The sequence below is a fragment of the Anas platyrhynchos genome, chromosome 13, assembly GCF_047663525.1.
Source record: "Anas platyrhynchos isolate ZD024472 breed Pekin duck chromosome 13, IASCAAS_PekinDuck_T2T, whole genome shotgun sequence".
NCBI lineage: Eukaryota > Metazoa > Chordata > Aves > Anseriformes > Anatidae > Anas > Anas platyrhynchos.
The window spans coordinates 1,373,829-1,394,067 of NC_092599.1; the positions used below are offsets into that span (position 1 = coordinate 1,373,829).

At 42.2% G+C, this 20,239-nt stretch overlaps 1 protein-coding gene across 6 annotated transcripts in view; it reads right to left on the reverse strand.

The window, feature by feature from the left end:
- GRM7 (glutamate metabotropic receptor 7) overlaps nucleotides 1–20,239 on the reverse strand; it is a 260,837-nt gene that overhangs the window by 173,614 nt on the left and 66,984 nt on the right. For all 6 annotated transcript variants that reach the window (XM_072044279.1, XM_072044276.1, XM_027467423.3 and 3 more), the window contains exon 2: nucleotides 289–505. In XM_072044279.1, the coding sequence (XP_071900380.1) occupies nucleotides 289–505 (217 nt within the window). The remainder of the gene's footprint in view (nucleotides 1–288; nucleotides 506–20,239) is intronic.

Here is a 20,239-nt window from a genome sequence, read left to right on the forward strand (position 1 = left end):
ATGTCAACATAATATAATGCTGTCCGGTGGGATACTGAAAGCTTGATAAGACTCAGGGTTTTCTATTTTCTCCAGAAATGATTGAAAACCACTAACATTTCAAACTTTCTGAAACTCCATAAGCAATTTAGGAATGAGAGCACCTAGGAGCTATTACAAAGGCATTGCAAAGAACTGGAACAACTTTAAAATCAAATATATGTTCTGGAAAAATAACGTAACATTTGGTACAAAATAACATCAATTATTTCTGCAGCGTTTTCTGGGGGGAGGGTGGGCGTTGCCTACCTGCCTCTCTGGAAATTTGCATGAAGGACTCGACTCCTTTTTCTCCATAATTCCCTTCAGATGCCAAAGTGGACACATAATTCCATCCCAAAGCTTTCACAATGTCCACCATTGCTTGTGCTTGGAAGGAATCTGGAGGAACCACACGTGAGAAGAAATCATAGCGCCTGTCATCGCTCAACTCTGGTGCAGTTGAGGCATAACTGATTTGTGGGATCTGTAGAAAAAAATAATTTCTGATAAATATACACATTCACATACACATTGCACTTGTCTCAGTAGTTAGCTTCCATTGAGCCTCAGTTCACCTTCCTTACAGCAATCTGTAGTTCTCTGCCATGTTCCTTTAGAACATACAAATAAAGAAACGATCTTTTAATCGACTTCAAACGGAAAGTTATATAAAAAAAAGTCAGTCAATATAAAACAACGGCACATGGTTACATTTATAACGTCTTCCTCTAAGGCAACCTTCATCAAATGCAGTGCACACAAACCATTTCTTTTCTCTGTCCTTTTTATTGGTGGTCTGGCTTTCCTAGCGTCAGGTTATTTGGGATGCTGAATTCAACAGAAGTGAAATCTAGACCTGTCCTCACTGACTGAAAGCCAGGAGGAGCCTTCATCAGTCCCTGGAATATTTCCTTCTCATGGCAGCGTGCGACGGAGACTGAAAGTTACTTTTTATAGCAAAGAGACTAGAATATTGTCTAGGGCTATTTTCTCCTCGATAACAAAGGCCCCAAAGCAGTTATCAAGCTGACAGCATGTTAATCCCCAAACACATTATGCAACTGTTTGAGTAACAGTCTGGGACTGCTCCTTAATTTAAGGAGCCTTCCATAACTCTCACTTGAGATGCCAAGGAGGGAAAAAAAAGATTTGAAATATACACAAACATGATCATATATAATGATTTTAGACTGTGGGAAGGTCAGTATTTCATGCCTCAGTACAAGCATCTTCTGCATTTTCATATTCTCTCTCCTCACAGCATTTCCACAAGTATTTATTAGCTCTCTTGCCTTCTCAGAAGAGCCAACATTATATCTCCCCAGGCTCGGTACTGCAAGGGACTGGCGCCTTCCCTGCCCACAGAGGTCAGCAGCAGATGAGAGCAAATGTGGCTTTTCCCAGGGATACGTGCTATGCCCAGATGTACATTAACCATGACCACAGCAGCATAAAAGCAGAATTGCCGCTGAAGACCACGCAGATAGGAGAATGTATCCAAACTATCCCGAATTATTAAATACACAGACATTTGTAGAGATATGTTCCTATTTTTAAAGTTAGTATCTACTGGTTTATTATAAACCACAATAAACCATAGCACATGGCTGATTTAGGGTCTGTTTAGCACCAGTCAACAGGAGCCCAGAGTGAAACATGGATGGTGACTGTCACTGTGGATGCCCAAGACCTGAAGCCCGGCTGCTCAGAGGGGTCTGTCCTTCTCCTGTGCCACAGCACCCCCTGCACGTCCCCTGGTTTCACAGCCAGGCAGCCGGGAGCTGGGGGCGTTAGGTTTTTAATGCAAGACAGCAGACGTCTACGAAGCCTTGCCAGATCTATTTTAGATCCATGGCTTGCGGACAGCACCCTGCCAGTGCTCCAGTCACAGAAAATTAAAAAAAAGTTAAAATCGAGGCTGACGGGAAGAAGCCAGCATGGTGTTGACCACTGTTACATGATTTATTTGCTCAGTGGTTTGCCTAGGGGCCAGCAAAGCTTGGGGACCACTCGCAAAGACAAATAGATCGATTACAACAATTTATCAGGGTTCTTGATTTTTAATCTGCACCTTAGGGTTGCACAGAAAATACTGGGCACCCTGGCTTCAAAACTAATTGGAATTCTTAATTTGTCTGTGCTCGTGATCACTGTTGTAATAAACGATTGGTGACATTTTAGGATAGCTCTCTTCTCGTTTGCACAATGCAGCTACCGGAGCTAGCTCAGCTGCTTCCCAGCTTCACTCATCTGCCCATTGGATTGCCATCATTAAGGGGACAGTTAACCAGGCTGCCTTTGGGGGTGCTGCTTACCCACTGCTAATTAGACAAGCATCCAGCGCACACCATACAGTCCCACACAGAGTCACACTGAGAGTCAAGTGCTGCTTTTTTAATTATAAATAAAAGGAGGGATGAAATACGATTTTATTTTACCTGTGGCAAGTGTTTGTATTCCAACTTGTAAACAACTGCTTTGTCAACTGAAAATCAAAAGGACCATATTCTGCACTTTTACAGAAAAAAACAAAGCTTCTACAGAATTTGTTCCGGTGCTTATATTACTTAGGAGACCTTTTGTCTTTTAAGTTTTTTTCCTCTGTCTATAAAATATTAAACACTTCTGGCTGTTTAAATCACTTCAGTATTAAAAACATATATTGTTTTTTTTCTACCAACTTCTCTTAGAGGACATCTAAAAGCAACATATAGAGTTGAAGAACAGAATTTTTGTAAGGCAAGAAAAGTAATTAAATGGTTACAACATAGACCAAAGCCACTAGAGACCAACTTTGTTGGGTATGTCAGAGCATGTCTGACACCTGTTTTCCCTTCCCACACTCCTTCCTGTGCACCCAGGCAGCATCCCCGTTGTGCAAACAGAACATCTGGTTACATCAGCTAAAACCCAACAGTTTGGCATTTCTTCTCCTTTTTAATAGTCAGTTCACGAAGACCCAGCCCCTGAGCTAGCCAAACTTTGCAGCTCTCTGTTCCCAAAGATGTTGAAGATACAAGAAGGGACATGCATGGGGGAATGAAAGGAAGATAGGCTGTAGTTTGATTACTCTTTGGTTATTGAATTCATCCCCCTGGTCCACCCCCCACTCCGAGGAGCATGCACAGGAGCTTTTTCAGACTGGCACAGCCCCACATCAATGCAGGAGGCTGCAGCTCCTGGCTCACCCCATGGCCACACATCACGCAAATAGAAGTAAAGCTGTCTGCATAGGAACACAGTTGACCAGCTGGACTTTCACTAGCCATATCTGCTCTCTCCATCCCTTTGGACGGAGGAAAAACTGCCTGGACAGTCTGTAAAACCTACACTTAGCACTGTGGAAGGGTGCTGAGTGGCCAGTCCCATGGAGGGAAGCCGCCTCTGCATGCACAGACACAGGATGAGTGAGTGAAAGGCACAACGAGCTGCAAGGCAATGCCAGCGAAACTGGAGCAGTGAGAACGATCCCAGTCCTAGTCCTATTGCCACACAGTGTGCCCACTGAACATCCTGGCACTCACCAACCACTGCCGTTTGTCTCTGGTTTGCTTTTGTTGATATCAGACCATACTGGCTAACCTGCACGCACAAAAAGATTGGCGAGTTGACCCATTTCAATAGACTTCCAGAGTGAACAGACAGCACCTAAATAAAAGGTTTGTGCTCCTCCTTTCCCTGTGTCTCTCCCCATTTCTACAGGTGTTTGCACACACCACTCCTCTTCCCTTCAGCCACACTCATTCTCCTCTTGGTTCTGCAGTGGTCCAGCTGGAGCCCTCACATCCTGCTGCCATGGGGAGCACTGCGATGGCAACAAACCCAACAACTGTTACAATGGCTTCATGTCAGAATCCTAGCATGGAGTATTTCTATTTATTTTTAATTAACCCGTCAAATACTTGTCTGTCACATCTAAATGATTTATGTTTCTTTCATTCTGGTAAAATTTGCTACTTGTCTTTGATCATCCCTCTTTCAAAACCATTTTAAAGCAGCAAGCTTTCTCTTCCATCACATTTTTCTATTTTCTGTTCTGAAACATGTTGGAAACATCAGAAAGCTCTAGGGAACCTCATTCCACTTTCCAAGTGGCTCTAAAATCTTGGCAGTAGAGTTGTGATCTGTAAAGCTCAGGGGATAAAAATCCCCCAGCCCTTACTCTCGGCCATAAGAAAGGGCTGTGTTTACAGACTATGGCAAACACCTTCACACGCAGGACTTTTTTGTGCCATTTCCCTGGCTGATGTTCTGATTTCAATAGGACTGAATGATTAATGCTGGGAGCATTCCATTAGTCAGTGATTAATTAATGTTAATTTATTTTTAACATTCAGCATTATTCTTCATTAATCTCATTTACCTCTGCTAATGGAAAGCTCTCTCTGCATCCCTGCACCACTCCTGGTTGCCTTGCTCGAAAAGCTGGTCTGTGTCGTGAGCAGTTGCACCAAAAGCCACACCAGAAAATCCCAAAATAAAACACGTCTCTGATGGGCTCCAAGTCACTGCTTGCAACATTAAACACCTTCCAACATCGGGTCCAGAACTTAGCAGTTCAGAATGCAAACTTGTTGAGTGTCGAAGGAGGTTGGTTCAAGGGGAAAAAACTGCACATTTTCCTCCCCATACACATCGCCACTGGGCATGCCAAGAACTGGCCTGTCAGGGCAGTAGGCTGCCTTTTCAGTAACTTATTAAAAGAATAATGAAGTGATGCACCTGAACCCCCTCACCAAAGGACAGTCATCAGAAAACTTGAGAAAAGGCAATTTTCTGAAGGATCATGTGCAATTAAGATAATGCATGAGTATACCTGTTGAGATATTAATGAGCTCCCACCAGGGTAATATTAAGTTCACAGTTTGCTGCAATTTTACTTTCAACTTCTTATTAAGTTTCATTAATATGATTTCCAGACAATGGAAAAAAAAAATGCATACCCCACTTTGATAAAGCCTCTTGAACCTTCCTGATTTGACAGGGCAGTGTCAGTCTACACAAACTGCAAAAACCTGCCAGTAATTTCACTCTGCGCAAATAAGATGCCTGAAGACTTTTCACTTGGCTGCTAAACTCTTTGGTGTGAATTGATGGATGACTAACAACCTTAAATCTGTTTAGGTCCCAGATTTTATTCATGTAGAAACTTCTCATGTCAGGATTTAATCATCGGTTAGTACAACTACTCTTTGTTCGCCATTTACATCTCAAATTGCATAACAAACAGCTTCAGCATCCTGTGAACTGCACATAATTGTTTTTATTGCCTTGAATTAAAAAAGTACTTGAAGCTTCTAGCTAGCTGCTTTCTGTGGGCTAAACTCACCTACGCTTTTTACATTTTCACATTGTTCCCAATAGGAAGAACATTTCACCAGAGATGCAAAACAAGACCAGTGACCCAGCGCTTGCAAAGACAACAGAAGAGAATCTTTCTGCTGATCCCCACCAGGCTGCAGTGGGAATCTGAGCCCTCTGCATTTTGCCAGCAGCTGACACCCATGGGCACTGCGTGGCCGGGGCTCTTGGCTGTGTGCCGGGGCACCCTGCAGCCCTGTGGCATGGACCCAAGGGGATGTACAACTAGTATTACCATTGCCTTGTTCTCTTCATGCCCTGCCCTTCCAAAAGCTCAGTGCTGGCACACCAGCAGCTTGGGGTGGGCTGTCTCGTGCTGCCTTCCTAACAGCATGTGCCTGATTTCAGGGGGTCTTTCCTGAAAGGTGCATATGACAACAAATATTGCTGCAATTCTTCCTCTAGGGCTCTTAAAAGACTGGGTAATAATATTTCCAACAGCCTTGGATAATGATGAGAACAAATCCTACTAAAGTGCTTTGATAATCCGTCCCTATTATGCTTTATTATGAAATTTCAGAAGTAGTGCATTTCAAGCTGATTTTTACACTCAAGAATCAAATGTTGTCAATTAGAAAATGAGGCAAAACAATTTACAAAAAAAAAGCTTTCACGTAAATCAATTGTCAGAACAATAAGAATTATTTCTCCACAGCTCTGCCATAGCGTGTAAGGTGTTAACACATGGCAAACCTGTTGCTGCACACAGAAGTTACACCGCCAGAGCAACTTCTCAGCAGAAGTAGCACATCTAAAGAAGGGCATTTGTATAACAATTTTTTTTTTCAGAAAACATGAATCTATTTATGGCTCACCTCAGTTTCTCTCACTCTGTTTACCAATTACTAAAGCTCCTGGTGTTCAGACAGGGCCCTGTTTGCTCACATCACTGCCTCTTTTACTTCATCCCACAATGAATTCCTAATGATGTATTAGAGATCAACACAATCACCTACAAGGGAATTGGATAGATATTTCATAAGGTACAGACATACAAATATAAACAACATCAAATACAAATGAGATGCTGAGCCTGAAGGAGAAGTGCGTTTAATAAAACAGAAATATCTTCAAGAGGAAAAAAGAAACACCAAGAAAATAAACTCAATAAATGATTCATGTACATAAATTCAGCCTGTGTAGGCCCCTTCTGCCAAGCCTCCCTATGCCATTTGAGCTCCATCTCACCCCGCTTGTTCAGTATCGTGACTTCAGCTGATAGCCGAGTGGGTCTTCTCTGAACTTGATCTCATAGACCAAAAGGACAACATATCACTCAACTTCCATTTTTAAGAGAGGGGCTTTCAAGAGTGCTCAGTTCCAGAGCTCCCAAACCTCATGCAAGCTCGTTTTTCTTTTGGGGGCTTCCACGTGGGGTAGCAAAATTCCCAATTTATGGAGAAGTGTTCTGAACATACCAATGAAAAGCCAGACAAGGTCACCACTGTGTGGACCTCTCTCTCCGTATCAGACATCTGGGGAGTGCCACAGTGACAGGTAGCATCAGGGAGGGTACGGAATTGCATCTCACCAAACTGTCTTGCTCTGCAGCACATATTTCAGTTTCACTACGTAACAAATAAACATCTGAAGCTCCATGCAGATGGTTGGGTGGAAATTAAGAGGGAAGACCAGTCCTGTTAAAGGACTTATTGTAACCAAACAGGGCAGTAACAGACCCTAACAGGGCTGTTACGAGGCAGTGCTGCACCACGGGCCTGCACCCAGTGGGTGGCCTGGAGCAGGAGGTAGCACCTTGGTGCTTCCAGAGCAACACCTTGCCTAATGAGACCTCCTAATTCAGCACCTGGGTGCTTCCAGATCAACGCCTCGCCTAAAGGGACCTCCAACGTCTGTCCCTCCCTGACTGCCAACGCTACCATGGAGGCAATCCATTACTAAAACAAATACCTCCAAGGCCACTTTGGTTTTCTCAAATAACAAAATGAATGCTGCTGGCCTTCTCAGTTTAATTAGTGTTCAATTCAAGGTGTTTTGTTTGTTTGTTTTGAATTTAATTCAAACCTGAGAAGAGCATATGAAAGAGACTATTTCCAGGCACATAAATCATCCTTCATCCCTAACATAACCATCATGACAATCAAGTAGGAAGACAACCTGAATTATAGTGGGAAGCTGGGAGTATTTTCCATATCTACAAGGTTTATTCTGTTTCCTTTTCTAGAATAGGAAAGTACTCATACGAATTATTCCAGCAAAAATAATTGTAGCAATTAAGGGAACAATAATTATAGCAATTAGTACTGTCCGCAAAGCTCACGGGAGCATTCTATCAACCTAGAAAACAAGAAGGAAGAAAAAAACCACCACCTACTACTATGAGAGATGTCACCAAATAGGAAATATCCCTATACATGTATTTCATCGATGACCTGTGCCTAGGGCTAGGTCTATTTGTGACAACTGTGAGCTTATGGCACAGCCTGGGCTTTTGTATCTGCAGAATGTGAGGTGAGCTCGCAGCTTTTAAATGCTAAAAGAACACTGGATAGATGACTTGCAAGCAGGATCCACAATTTTAATGAAAATTAGGTCTTGAACAAAAAAAGGTATCTCATCCCTTTATGAGGCTGTACATAACTGCCGTCCTTCTCACAAGTAAGGACACTTGTCTCAACAAGCTTACATATTCTGCTCTGAGAATTTTCCATTTATATGTTCTTTGTTAATACTTTCAGTTGTCAAATCTGTGCATTAGGGTGCACAGGCACACAAAGACAGATAACTGTCTTACTAAATGTATTCCAAGTGGCTAAGATCTACAAATTCTTGTACTATGAATCAATTTATAATGAACTTACAGGCTCTCTTCTCTTCCTACAGAGGTATAAATAAAATTTTGAAGAAATCTCTTCAACAACACTGCATTCATTGCAAAGCAAGACTGTCCCATTTAGTGTGACTGCAGTCACTTTAACCTGTTCCCATCCAACCTGCTAGCCAGTCTCCGTGCTTCAGCACTGCCATAAAACAGGAAATACACCTGAATAAGCTGCTATTCTTTTCAGAGAAGAAAATAAAAAGGGGGAAAGAAAGAAGAAAAGTCAGATCAAATGTGTTTCCAACAGGAAGAGGTACAAGAGTTAAGTGGACAGCAATATCTACAGGTTGCAATTCCAGGCTTTTGCTCCTAAGTCAAGCCCACCAACGTTACCTTCATCTGTAACATGTAGGAATCAAAGACCTGGTTGAGAACCTATTGCAAATAGAGAACTAACAGGGGAATGAAGCACCAATATTGATATAACCTACTCTGTTGAATGCTTTGAGATTTACAGTTCCACAAAGTGCTTTTATTTTTCTTAACATTTAGCAGTCTAATAACTTTATTTAATAAAATAAATAAATAAATAAAATAAAAAATTATGGGCCAAAAATAATAATTGAACTTTGGGAAACCTTTGAACCAGGCAGTGCCAAAAAGCACAGTTCCCACTGCACTGCTCCTGCAAGAGCAGAATACCTCTGAGGAAGGCAGAACAGGCCTTCAGCAGCACTGTCAGTATTGCACATTGGTTTAGAAATAGGTGAGGCCCAAATGGAATTAAACTGTTTCACTGTCTTCCCTTTAGGGAATTACTTAAATAAAAATCTCAGTCTATCGTGTAGCTTGGACACAAAAGCTTCATACATATTTAAGACTTCCTTTAGGAGACAAAAATATGCTCCTGTGTTCTTCAAAAGACATGTCATATTCCTTAACATTTCAGTGGGATCAGCTGTCCTGTGACAGCACACCAGCAACAACATGAAAAAAAGCATTCCTTTTGTTTGCAGATATTATTTGTGTTTGCAAGACTATTTTGGGACTTTTCTTTTTTTTTTCCAAAGCACTCCTTGAATATCCATTTTCAAAATTGTCAAGAAAAAAAAAGTCAGTAATTGAATTTACAGTGAAATGGAAAAAGATATTTCAATGCACAGTTGCCTGATTTGCATGTGGAAATTTCTCTCTGGGCATAAAGTTGTGTTTATGCAATCATGAAGAAGATGGCTTCTCAATGATCACTTCTTAGAAGCAAACTCAATTTTTATTTATTTTTCTTACATTTTAATTTATCTTGTTTTATCTGTACTTTCACTTAATAATATTAACCTCAAAAATAATTTCTATTTTTTAGAATTACTATTTCTAGCCCTAAATACATGAAGATTTTTCTTTCAGAGCAGGGTCAGGCTGGACAAGCACAGACACAAGGCAGCAAATTGCAGCAGGTCCCCCAGGACCTCAGCCACCAAGGGTCTCCCGCTGCCCTGCTCCAAGGATGCAGGATGGACACCAGGCTCTACATTTGCTACAGAAGCCAAAATTCCCTCCAGCTTACGCAACACACACATTCTGGCATAGGGAACCTCTTACAGTTCCCACAGGCAAACAAAATTATTTATCTCCTGTATCAGATATACAATTGATAGTAAAGACAAAAGAACACGTACTATTACAAAACTTCTGCACTTCATGTTTTTAAGTGAAATATTTAAGTTGTTAAGAATTTTGGCTGGCTTGCTCATAAGCTAGTAAGGCAATAAAACTTTACAGATTTGCAGATCTTGTGGATGAGCTATGACCAGCACAGCACATTTATACATACTAGTGCATATTCATTGATTTTACAATATTAACTACAATATTCCTCCTAGGATACATCAGTTAGAATATCAGTAGTGATTGCCCACCCATTGCAATGCAAGAATGCACAGCTCTTCATATTTTAACTCCAGCCCTGATAGAATGAAAGCTTGAGAGCAGCATTAAAATAATAGATGGCACTCTGCTAGAGGTAATTTGAAATCTTAACAAAGCATCAAAGGATCTTGTCTATTATGAGCTAATACTTCAAGCCAATTTTTAGCTGAACTCACATAAGGTGATGGGAGTACAGGGACCCTCTAACCTTTCTAATAGCCACATTTGTGTAATCATAAGGTAGCACAAAGCTGCTTTTGCAGGGACAGATTTTTCAACCTCATGTTGTGATTCAAAACCAGAATACAAAATAACATATATGGATATTCTGTCACACTTTCCTCCCATGGCACATCACAACGTCTAAAACATAATTACAAAGATACCGCATAAAAGAGAATAGAGCAAAAAAAAAAGCTTAAAAGAGGTGTGTTCTGTATCCTTTGAGTTTGTGCCAAGATTGAATGTACTTTTTGAGTTGTTTACTTCTCTCACAGCATAAGAACTGCTTAAGCGATATCTCCAGCAGATAAAACAGGCAATGATATATCAAAGGGAGGAAACTGAGGTGTCTCAGGGAGAGGAGACGGTTTGAGGTAGGTTCAGATTTTGAAGAGGCTTCCATCAAGGTTTTCCCTGTCTCATGTAATCCAGAAGAGGAGCACCAGGAGAGGTACTAGCATGGCTGCCTAGTACCCGTTCTGAACACGCATTGCAGTCTAGAACACATTGAAAGGTAATTCCTTGGGATTTGAAGCCTACTTCCCACAGCATGAAGGTTTATATCCAACAAGACATTCTCAGGAGAATTATTTAAACCATCCAGAGAGGTGCTGAGCAGAGAACCAGTCTGAATGTGATCTGCCCTCAGTTATGGGACACAACAGCAGTGGGTATATTTTCTTCTCCTTTTATACATATATATATGTGTATATATATATATATATATATATATATATACACACTATTCCCATACACTAACATCTGTATTTCCAAAAAAATGAGAAATCAGCCACTGTGAACAGATAGGGAAGCGAAGCCACAGATATACGCCGAGTATATTTGTACACATAAGTATATAAAAAAGTACAAATATGCTTGCAGTGATTGGAACTCACACATCCAGATACAGACTCAGAAATTTAATTATTTTGAAAATAAACCAGAACCAGAAGACAAACACAGCAAACCAGCTTTTATGTTTTATTTATGTGTAAACACTGCTCCACTCATTGCAAACATATAATTGAACCTTATATTGTCTATGCATATTTTAGAAGTTCTTTTTTTTTTTTTTTTTTTTAAATCTGCAAGTATAAATCTCATTGATTTTGAAAGTATCCCCATAAACACAACAACAGTAAAGACTTACTTAGCAGATAGGCTGAGATACAGAAATGCTCGATAACATGACACAGTTTTCTGAAAGTAATACTCAGAAGCAAACCCACTACAGAGGAAACAAACGGCAATGTGATACAATGTGAAACGCAATCGTCCTTCAAAGCTTAGTTATTAGGCTAAATGAAAGCTGTCGCGTTAGTATTTGAGCATATCTCATAATTGCATTTCTAGTCAAGCAACCGTGCTTGTTGTGGGAAATAAGGCTGTGATTTGAATATTTATCCCTAACTTTTCAAAATGGGAAAATGCCTTACAGTTATGGAATGGGTTGGGTTGGAAGGGACTTTAAAGACAATTTGTTCCGACTCCTGCCATGGGCAGGGACACCTCCCACCAGGCTGCCCCCAGCCCCATCCAGCCTGGCCTTGGGCACTGCCAGGGACGGGGCAGCCACAGCTCCTCTGGGCAGCCTGTCCCAAGGCCTCACCACTACCATCACACCCCCTGACCAAAAGTCCCTCCCCAGCTTTCCTGCAGCCCCTTCAGGCACTGGCAGGCCACTCTAAGGTCTCCCCGGAGCCTTCTCTTCTGCAGGCTGAGCACCCCCAGCTCCCTCAGCCTGTCTTCACAGGAGAGGTGCTATGAGGTCAAAACGAATAAAGCCTATGGCCTCCTTATCTTCAGCAAATAACATATCTAAAATCTGTCATTACAAATTTATCTGGAAGTGCTTATTTGCAATTCCATAGTAAAGAAACTTTCAGCAAGCAGCTGAATATCCTAAGGAGCAAAACTGAATTCCAGTGAGTGACTTTTGCTGATTAGATATTACAAAACCGAGAGTCTAAACTCATAAAAAGGTTTCCAACATCTCTTCCAGACTCCCTGCATTCAGGTGATTCACTGCTGCCAGAGTCACGCGTATCCTGATGTGCAGGACCATGGCCCAGATGCAATTCCCAACCTATCCCCAGTCTTGATGTGCACCACTTCACACAAGCAAGAGGAACCACCACAGACAGGTTCCTCTTCACATTTTGAACATATAATAATGTTCTGAGCATCTCTAACCAGCACGGCAGTAAAAGTTCTGCTAGCGCTCCGGACACTACTGATAAAGGACATATCAGCAACCTATGCCTAATACCTGTAGCACAGGAGACACATTGCTGCAGGCAGAGGAACACATCAGCCCCAACCTTGGCATTCAGTAGAGAACGTATTTGTCCTATTTGTCCTTCAGGAGCCCATGGCAGGTCACATATGCAAACGATGCAGCCCCTGAAAACGTTGTTCCCAACTGCTGCTCTGTTTCTGAATGCTCTGGGCTAGGCTGAACTATTCAGTATTGGATTGGCACGTTACTAAAAGGTTGAAGCAAAATCAAAATTACCACTTGAAAAGAATTAGCGTAAGGTCCTGTTTTAATCCCTTGCTTTAGTTTTGGTCACTCAAACCAACATGCCTTAATAGCTTTATTCACCGTTGTCCTTCTGGGCTGGACAAGGCTCTCTGCACTGCCTACAGATGACACCACGCCACCCAGGTGACACCATGGTTAAATAACTACAATTTGAAATGACGAAGCCAGAGCTATATAACCAATCCTCGTATGCAACCAACTCTATATTCCCCATCACACCACAAAATCTACCTGTGCTTATAGGAATAGCATTGCTCTTACAGCATTCACAGTGATATCCAGCTGCACAGATTCCCTTTAAACCCAAACATCTCCAAATGTGCCCATGATGCCCAGACACATGGCTGGCGAGCACAGGAGTGTTAGTACCCATGCACGGTGTGTGTGTGAGGATGAGAGGAGTAAGGAGATATGCCACAACTACCGATTAATGTTCTATTAGATTAATGCAAATGTCTCATTTGCAGTGTTAGAATTCAGGGTCAGACTGAATACACAGATCAGATTATCCCTTATCTGCATGTACAGTACTCATTTTCTTTCCTGAGGCTCACAACTGCTAGAGACAAGTTATGACCTGAATGAACTCAAAGATAAAATCTAACCTGGTGGTTCTCTTTTTTTTTTTTTTTCCCCCTTCCATACTGACACAAATTGCCATACTTTCCATTACAAAACACAGAAGAGCATTCCAGGACATCTAAGGTGCATTGAATTCCAGTGGCATCCAGTCCATATGGCAAAGAACTGTTTTCTACAGCAAAGAAAAATACTTCTGTATTTCTGTACTATGAGGAACACCACAATGACATATTCTTATTGCACATCCTTTCTAAATAGCGTGGTTAACAGGAAATTCCTACGTACAATTTTAGCAAATGCATTTGTATCAAAGTGCATTCTCAATTTCAAGTATCTGGAGCAAAGTCTCCATTAAGAGGAGCACTTACAAGCCTTTTATTCACTTGTGCTCATTAGTGCTACAGCACTAGTCTAGGATGTTCCAGTTTGCCTGTGTAACAAAATCCTTGATAAATTATTTGTACCTCTCTATTAAAAGTTATCACCTACTGCAGCAATGACAATTCTACTGGAGGAATAATCTTGCCATTAACCCATCATAAGAGAAATTTAATGTAATAACCTTCATTGTAGACAAATGAGCTACATAAACTGTCACAGGGCTAACCTTGAACTATGAACTACATACTGTATGAGAACGATACAGGTATGGTGCATTTTCTTCATGGTGCATATAGAGAAGACAGCCTGAGGAATATAATCTTTATTTACAAAGGAGAGAGAACTTGCAAATAAAAACTTAAATTATCACGTTAATGAGAAATCTACCTCAGGGCAACTGGGCACGTATTTAAAATTAAAGATACTTTTACTATTATTTAAAGTGATTAAAGTATGTCTGAGACAAGACATCTCTAACACATTTACCACTTAAATAATACACAAAAGCAAAATTTGCTTAGGCAGATGTACAGCCACGTGCACGGCCCAGCCTGCAGGTGGAAGCAGCCCAGCATCCCTGCAGGGAAGGGAAGGAGGTTACCAAGAGGTTCAGGCTACCTGGGCTCTGCTGGGGTAGGAAAAGCTCTATAGGCAACCTTCTCCTGCTTACATCCTTGCTGCGTTTCATGTTTGTGCCAGCACATACTCTGATCAGAAAAAGAGTGGGTGAATAAAGGCCTCCATGGGGCGAGACCCTCATGCTCCTGCCCCTCTGGCAGTGCCTGTTTCCACAGAGACACCTGCACCAGCAGGAGGAAATATTCTGCTTCCCCCCAACCTGCCAACAAGGCCAGGGATACAGCAGTTATAGGCAATACTTAGCATTCCCCTGGGAAGTTTAAGAGGGACTTCTGTAGGGAGACCCTGGGCATGAGGATAAATTTCACCAGTGAAATCGTGTGATTGTACTTAGTCTGCCTCTGATTTCATGTTTATTTTTCTCCAAAATAAACATTATCACGAGTAAAAAGGTCTGTTGTATTCTCTGAGCATAAGAATCCCAACAAGGTCCTTCAGGACAAAGACGCAAGGCATAAAGGAGAGTGAGGAAATGCAGCAAGAAGAGATGTGAGAGCGGATTATAATTATGTGAGAAATCTGCATTTGACATTTCTTCCACTCTCTATGTAAGAATTATAAGACATAATGAAGTTTCAGTGAATATCTATACCTTTTATTTCCTTATATTTCATCTCTGGCCTTTTAGAAAGTGCATCATCACCATGCAATTCTACATGTATATAAATATTTATGCACTATCACAGGAAAAACACAAGGCAATCACACTTTTACCTTCACTGGTTTTCTTCACCTCAACATTAAGCTTGCCAGCTAAATAATTACATTTCTTCTTATCTAACTTGTGGGAAAACAAATTTAATAACAGAAATACAGCTAGAAAGGAAAATACTTAGGGGAGAATAATTTTCAGACTTAAACTTCACAGGCTCGATAGATTATTCTGGACACTGGATAATTACTAGGCATGTCTTTATCGCAAAAGTGCTCGGACATTCTAATTAATCCAAATTGCTTTCTAAGGGCCGTGTTATTAGACACATGCAGAAGCAACCAGACACTGACTATTTTTTTTGTAAAGGTCTCAGAGAACTCTGTCTTTCGGCACCCTGATGAAATCCACCCCACCAAGGCCACCAGCTCTTTGCCTTGCATGACAGCAAGCCCAGAGTAAAGGAAAGGAAAGCAGCCTGCAACCAACTCGGTGCCACAAGGAACGCTGCACAGGTTGGGTCATACGGCCCTTTCAAAAAGTGATGCATAACACTGCCTGAGCAGCAGAACGGGAAGGATCAGTGCTATCTATCCTGCTCGCTGAACTCACGCCTTGGCAAAGCTGCCAGCAGCAGGGCCTAGTGGCTGTGTGCCCGGCAGCACTGGCTCACGGTGCTGCTTTGACAGATGCTGCAGCCTCTGAGGCAGTGAGGCTGAAGCCTCCTGGAGGTCACTGGGGAGCAGCCTGGCAGTGCCGCAGCAGGAAAAGCCTCCCAAAATCAGGGTGGCCTGGGCAGCACTGCAGTTTCAGATGTTTAACAGAATCCCTTTCCTACTCAATGTCTTCTTGTTAATCTATTTACTTCTCTGTTTCTGTATTTTGCTCTCTTTCCCAAGGAGAATTGTACCTTTCTACCTCTTCCCACATCTCCAAGGTAAAATCGCTTTGAAATATTCCCATCTGCAAGGCGATTCCCCATCGGGCTTCTTACAAAACTTTTGCCCATGCTTTGACCTGCATCTCACCAGGCTGCTGTGGCTCCTGTGGCCCTGAACCCCTGTGGGTGATGATGTGCTGGGTGATGGACTGGATGCAATTCTCTTCCTCATCTCTCATGGCAACACGTCACAGACAGAAACTAATCCCTTGAGTCAAAGGAACGCTGGTAAACTGAGTCGCTTAGAGGATTATGGAGAACTGCAGAAGTCTCCTATGTTCTTCATGAGATTATTTTTATTATCATTCATCCTCTTTAATAGCCTTGTTAAATATCATTTTCCTTGTGCCACATACCAACTTACAATTACTTAAAGCATCTGCTTAAATGAAGGTCGTATATACAACTTGGAGCAGTAATTTGTCCAAGCAAATATTTCTCCCTCAGCAAATTTAGGTATTCCAACAAAATCAGATAGACAGCAAATGTTTGTAGGTACATGGACGAGGAAAACAGTACAGAAAATGTCTGGCCCCTCAAGGAAATGCTTATCCATGCCTATGATCAAACTAATGCTAAGTAAAATGCATCAGTAGTCATTTTAAATGAATAAAAAGAACCTTTCCTAGTCCTCACCTATCTTACACCTCTACTGAACACGTCAATCAATGTTAGTCCCTCATTAACATAACTTCCAGTCATTAAAAAAGAATCACAATTGCCACCCAAGTGTCCTTTTGAAGTATTACGTGTAAATTGCTGTCACTCTTCTATATACTAAGGTATTACATGTGATTATTAATCAAAGAAAATGTCCATGGAAAAGGCATGCTAACCTAAGTCGGGCCTGTTTTGTTTTCTCCCCTGACAGCAGAATCGTTACACTAGACTTGCCCTGTGATATTCTGCCACACTTGCGTATAGTTAGGTTTGTTTATACTGTGAAATTTGAAGAAAAACAAGAGCAAATAAAGCCACTTTCACCCAGATATTAAGAGAGGTTTTTTTTTAAACAAGTTTGATATTTTTTTCTCTCCCAATTCTCTTCCTTTGGCAGGAAAGATGTACTCTGGAAAGCAGACTGGCAACTGCAGGACCCACATGTCAAAACTTGGAGCGTGTTTTCCTTCAATAAAATGATCACTTGGGCTCTCCTTGGCACTGCCCTGGCTGCTGGACGGGCCTTTTGGCTGGTTCGTCGCTGTGCCTGCAAGTTGGCTCTAAGCTCTCGGAGATCAAACTGCTAATGGGCTTCCTGGGCAGTCTTGCATCTTTGTAACCTTTCTTTCCAAGTTTGGCTCATTTTCAGTTGTGGGGATTTTGCTGGCAGCTACGTCTTGAAGTTTTGCATAACAATTTTTAGCTGATCCATGCACAGGACAAGCGACCTTCATTAAGATAAAAGGGCTCGTTCTGACCCTGAAACGTCAGAAGATAAAAGGTACTGAGCCTCTATCTGGAAAACACTAAATATTTCAAGATCCTTGCTCCACACATCAGTGTGCTAACACTAGAAGTCCTCACACTCATCATGATTTAGGGATTGATCCTGCCAGGTGCTGTGCATGATCCAACAGCCCACAGAAACCTGCTCACTTTCAGGAACCAGATGAAACCACACAGCAGGCAGCGGTGCTGTGCCCCCACTTCACGGAGGGAACCGCAACTGCGTCGCAGAACCAGGAGACTGCATTGCCCCTATGGAAGCAGGGCGGAGGAAAAGCTTCAGGCAAGAAGGAATGATGTGTTACCACATATCTACTTCTTTTTTTTTACGAAATAAAAATCTCACATAGAGCACTGCATCCTCGGCTGGTGAAAATTGCCATTGGCCTCAATGGAGCTCTACCACTTTGCGCAGCTTGAAGATCTGATCCACAAAATTAACACGGCAATGAATGGCGCTCTGCAAATAATCGTGCATCTGTATTTATCGTATTAAAATGAGCATCATGACTTTGGAGATCACCTCATGTTTATGCATGTGCAGTTTATACTCTAAATCACTTTTTTTTTTTTTTTTTTTACTTCTCTGTGAATAGATGTTTCTGAAAAGAAAGTTTATGCAAAATGGCGGGTGTCAGATTATTTTGAACAACTGAATATAACAGGTCTTCATCAGCTCTCACTAGAGCAAATTAAGCAGTGCCGGAAGGTCTGGAGGAAGAAGAGCTCGTTTTGATGGCAGTGATGGGATGTGATGTTCCCTATTAGTCCCTGACCAGCAGGGCAATGCTCAGCACATCATCCTCACTGACAGAAATTAGACAAGCTCCATGACCCATGTTTACAGAAGCCTAAAGCCATCACAGTTGAGCTCCGTGCAGAAAGGATTGGTGTTTCCAGCCCCAATTCTGCAAAGGGGGAGAGGCGAGAGAGAAGGGAGAGGGGGAAGGAGAAGGAACCCTTGCTCTCCATTGGACAATATGTTGAGAATTTGGAATGAAAAAAGCACCCACATGACTGCTGTCAGTGTTCACAACATGAGCCTCCCCAGACAAGCAAGCTGTGCCTGTGACCATCTTATTTGTGTGTGACAAGCCATAATAAAACATGAACGACAGGTGGAAATCTAGACTTTTTTTCCCAGCCCTCAGCCGATGACTTCTGTTCTTTTGTTGCACCTCCTGCTCCAGCTCCGCGGCACAGCAGTGTTCTTATCAGGCTGTTAGTAGCTTTTTTAATGCAGCCTCTTTACACTTAAATCTTGCAAATGTCTATCAGATTCCTAGGTGTCAGCTCTTGAAATAAGCATTGGGTTTTTATTTCCTTCTTCATTACTTTTTTCAATTCCCTTCCCTCCAGTTATTTATTCCTCTGGAGGGTAAAAGAACAGCGCAGAGGAACAAGCCCCTTGTGCATACTTCATCAAGATCTGTAGACTTGCTACTAATTACTGCAGTCACAGTTATCAACCTTACAAGCAGTTCAAAAGGATCAAGGCAGCGTTTCGAGGCTGAGGCTCAGCAGGTTCTGCTAACCCTGCAGTTTGGGGAGGCACTGCATCACGCCACGTTTTCAGAGCCGAGAAGCACGGGAATTTTGGAAATGCTGTGTTCTGGTATCACAAGCAACCAACAGGAAAATTAGCATTGTAAAATGGCAACCTAATTTAGATAAGCACTATGTGAATCCATCTAATTTGTATACAGAGTCATTATATGGTCACAACTGAGTGACTCAAGCCTTTTTTTTTTTTTTTTCCTTTTCTTTTCTTCTCCCCCTCCCCTCCCAATAACAGTGCTCTGGGAGTATCCTTAGTTAGTTATGCATTGCTGCTAGTTGACAGCTCACTGGCAGGCATTAAATGGCAGAAACATTATTGTTAATAACTGGGGACAGACAGCTGGCAGCAGGGGGGCAGCAGCTCTGCCCCCAAGCACAGCACGGTGCCTGGGAGGATGCCGGCCTCCTCCCCATGCTGGGGAGCTCCCACCACCACCCAAAACTTCCCCCTGCACTACTCAGCAGCTCCTGGCAGGCTTTCCTGGGATATTTTGGAGCTGCATTAAATGGCTGTCAGCCACTCTCCTCAAATACCATATTTCCTACGTAGGTGCTCTGGCCATCCAGCGTTTGGGCAGGGCCAGGACCACGCTGCAGCTGCCAGGTTTGGGGGATGCAATTTGCTCCCCCCGAGCCCCCAGCCCGCCGGGTGCCGCTCACTGCCTGCACCTGCAGCCACGCAGAGCTGCCTCAACGGGCTCTGCTTTCCTGAGGACTATTTTGCAGCTCTTCACGACTGAAATGCCAGATTTTAACATCCATGCTGACAGCTTGGAAATCACCGTGTTTAACAACAGAAAGCTGAAGGGAAAGCAGATAAACAGAAATACTTTCCTCTTGCATACTGTCCTGGTCCATTTAAATTATTCCAGACATCCAGGAGATTTGTATCTATCTAGGTGCTTACACCACTTCTATCACCATGGTATCCAAGCAGCCCTCAAGTCTTTAAAAATAGAACTAATAGAATTTTCTCCTTATTTCTGCCTTTCAAGCTTTCAAGAGAAATGCTTGATTCATTTATGGCTTTATTTTATTTATTCATTTGTTTGTGAAACAGGTTGAGCGAAGCACACAGCTTTCGCTTCATGTCAAAGAAGAAAATAAAGGAAGGAATGTAAAAGAATTGTCTATGCGGCTGTACCAGCCCCCAGTCCCTGTGGGTGCTGATGTCCCTGGGGA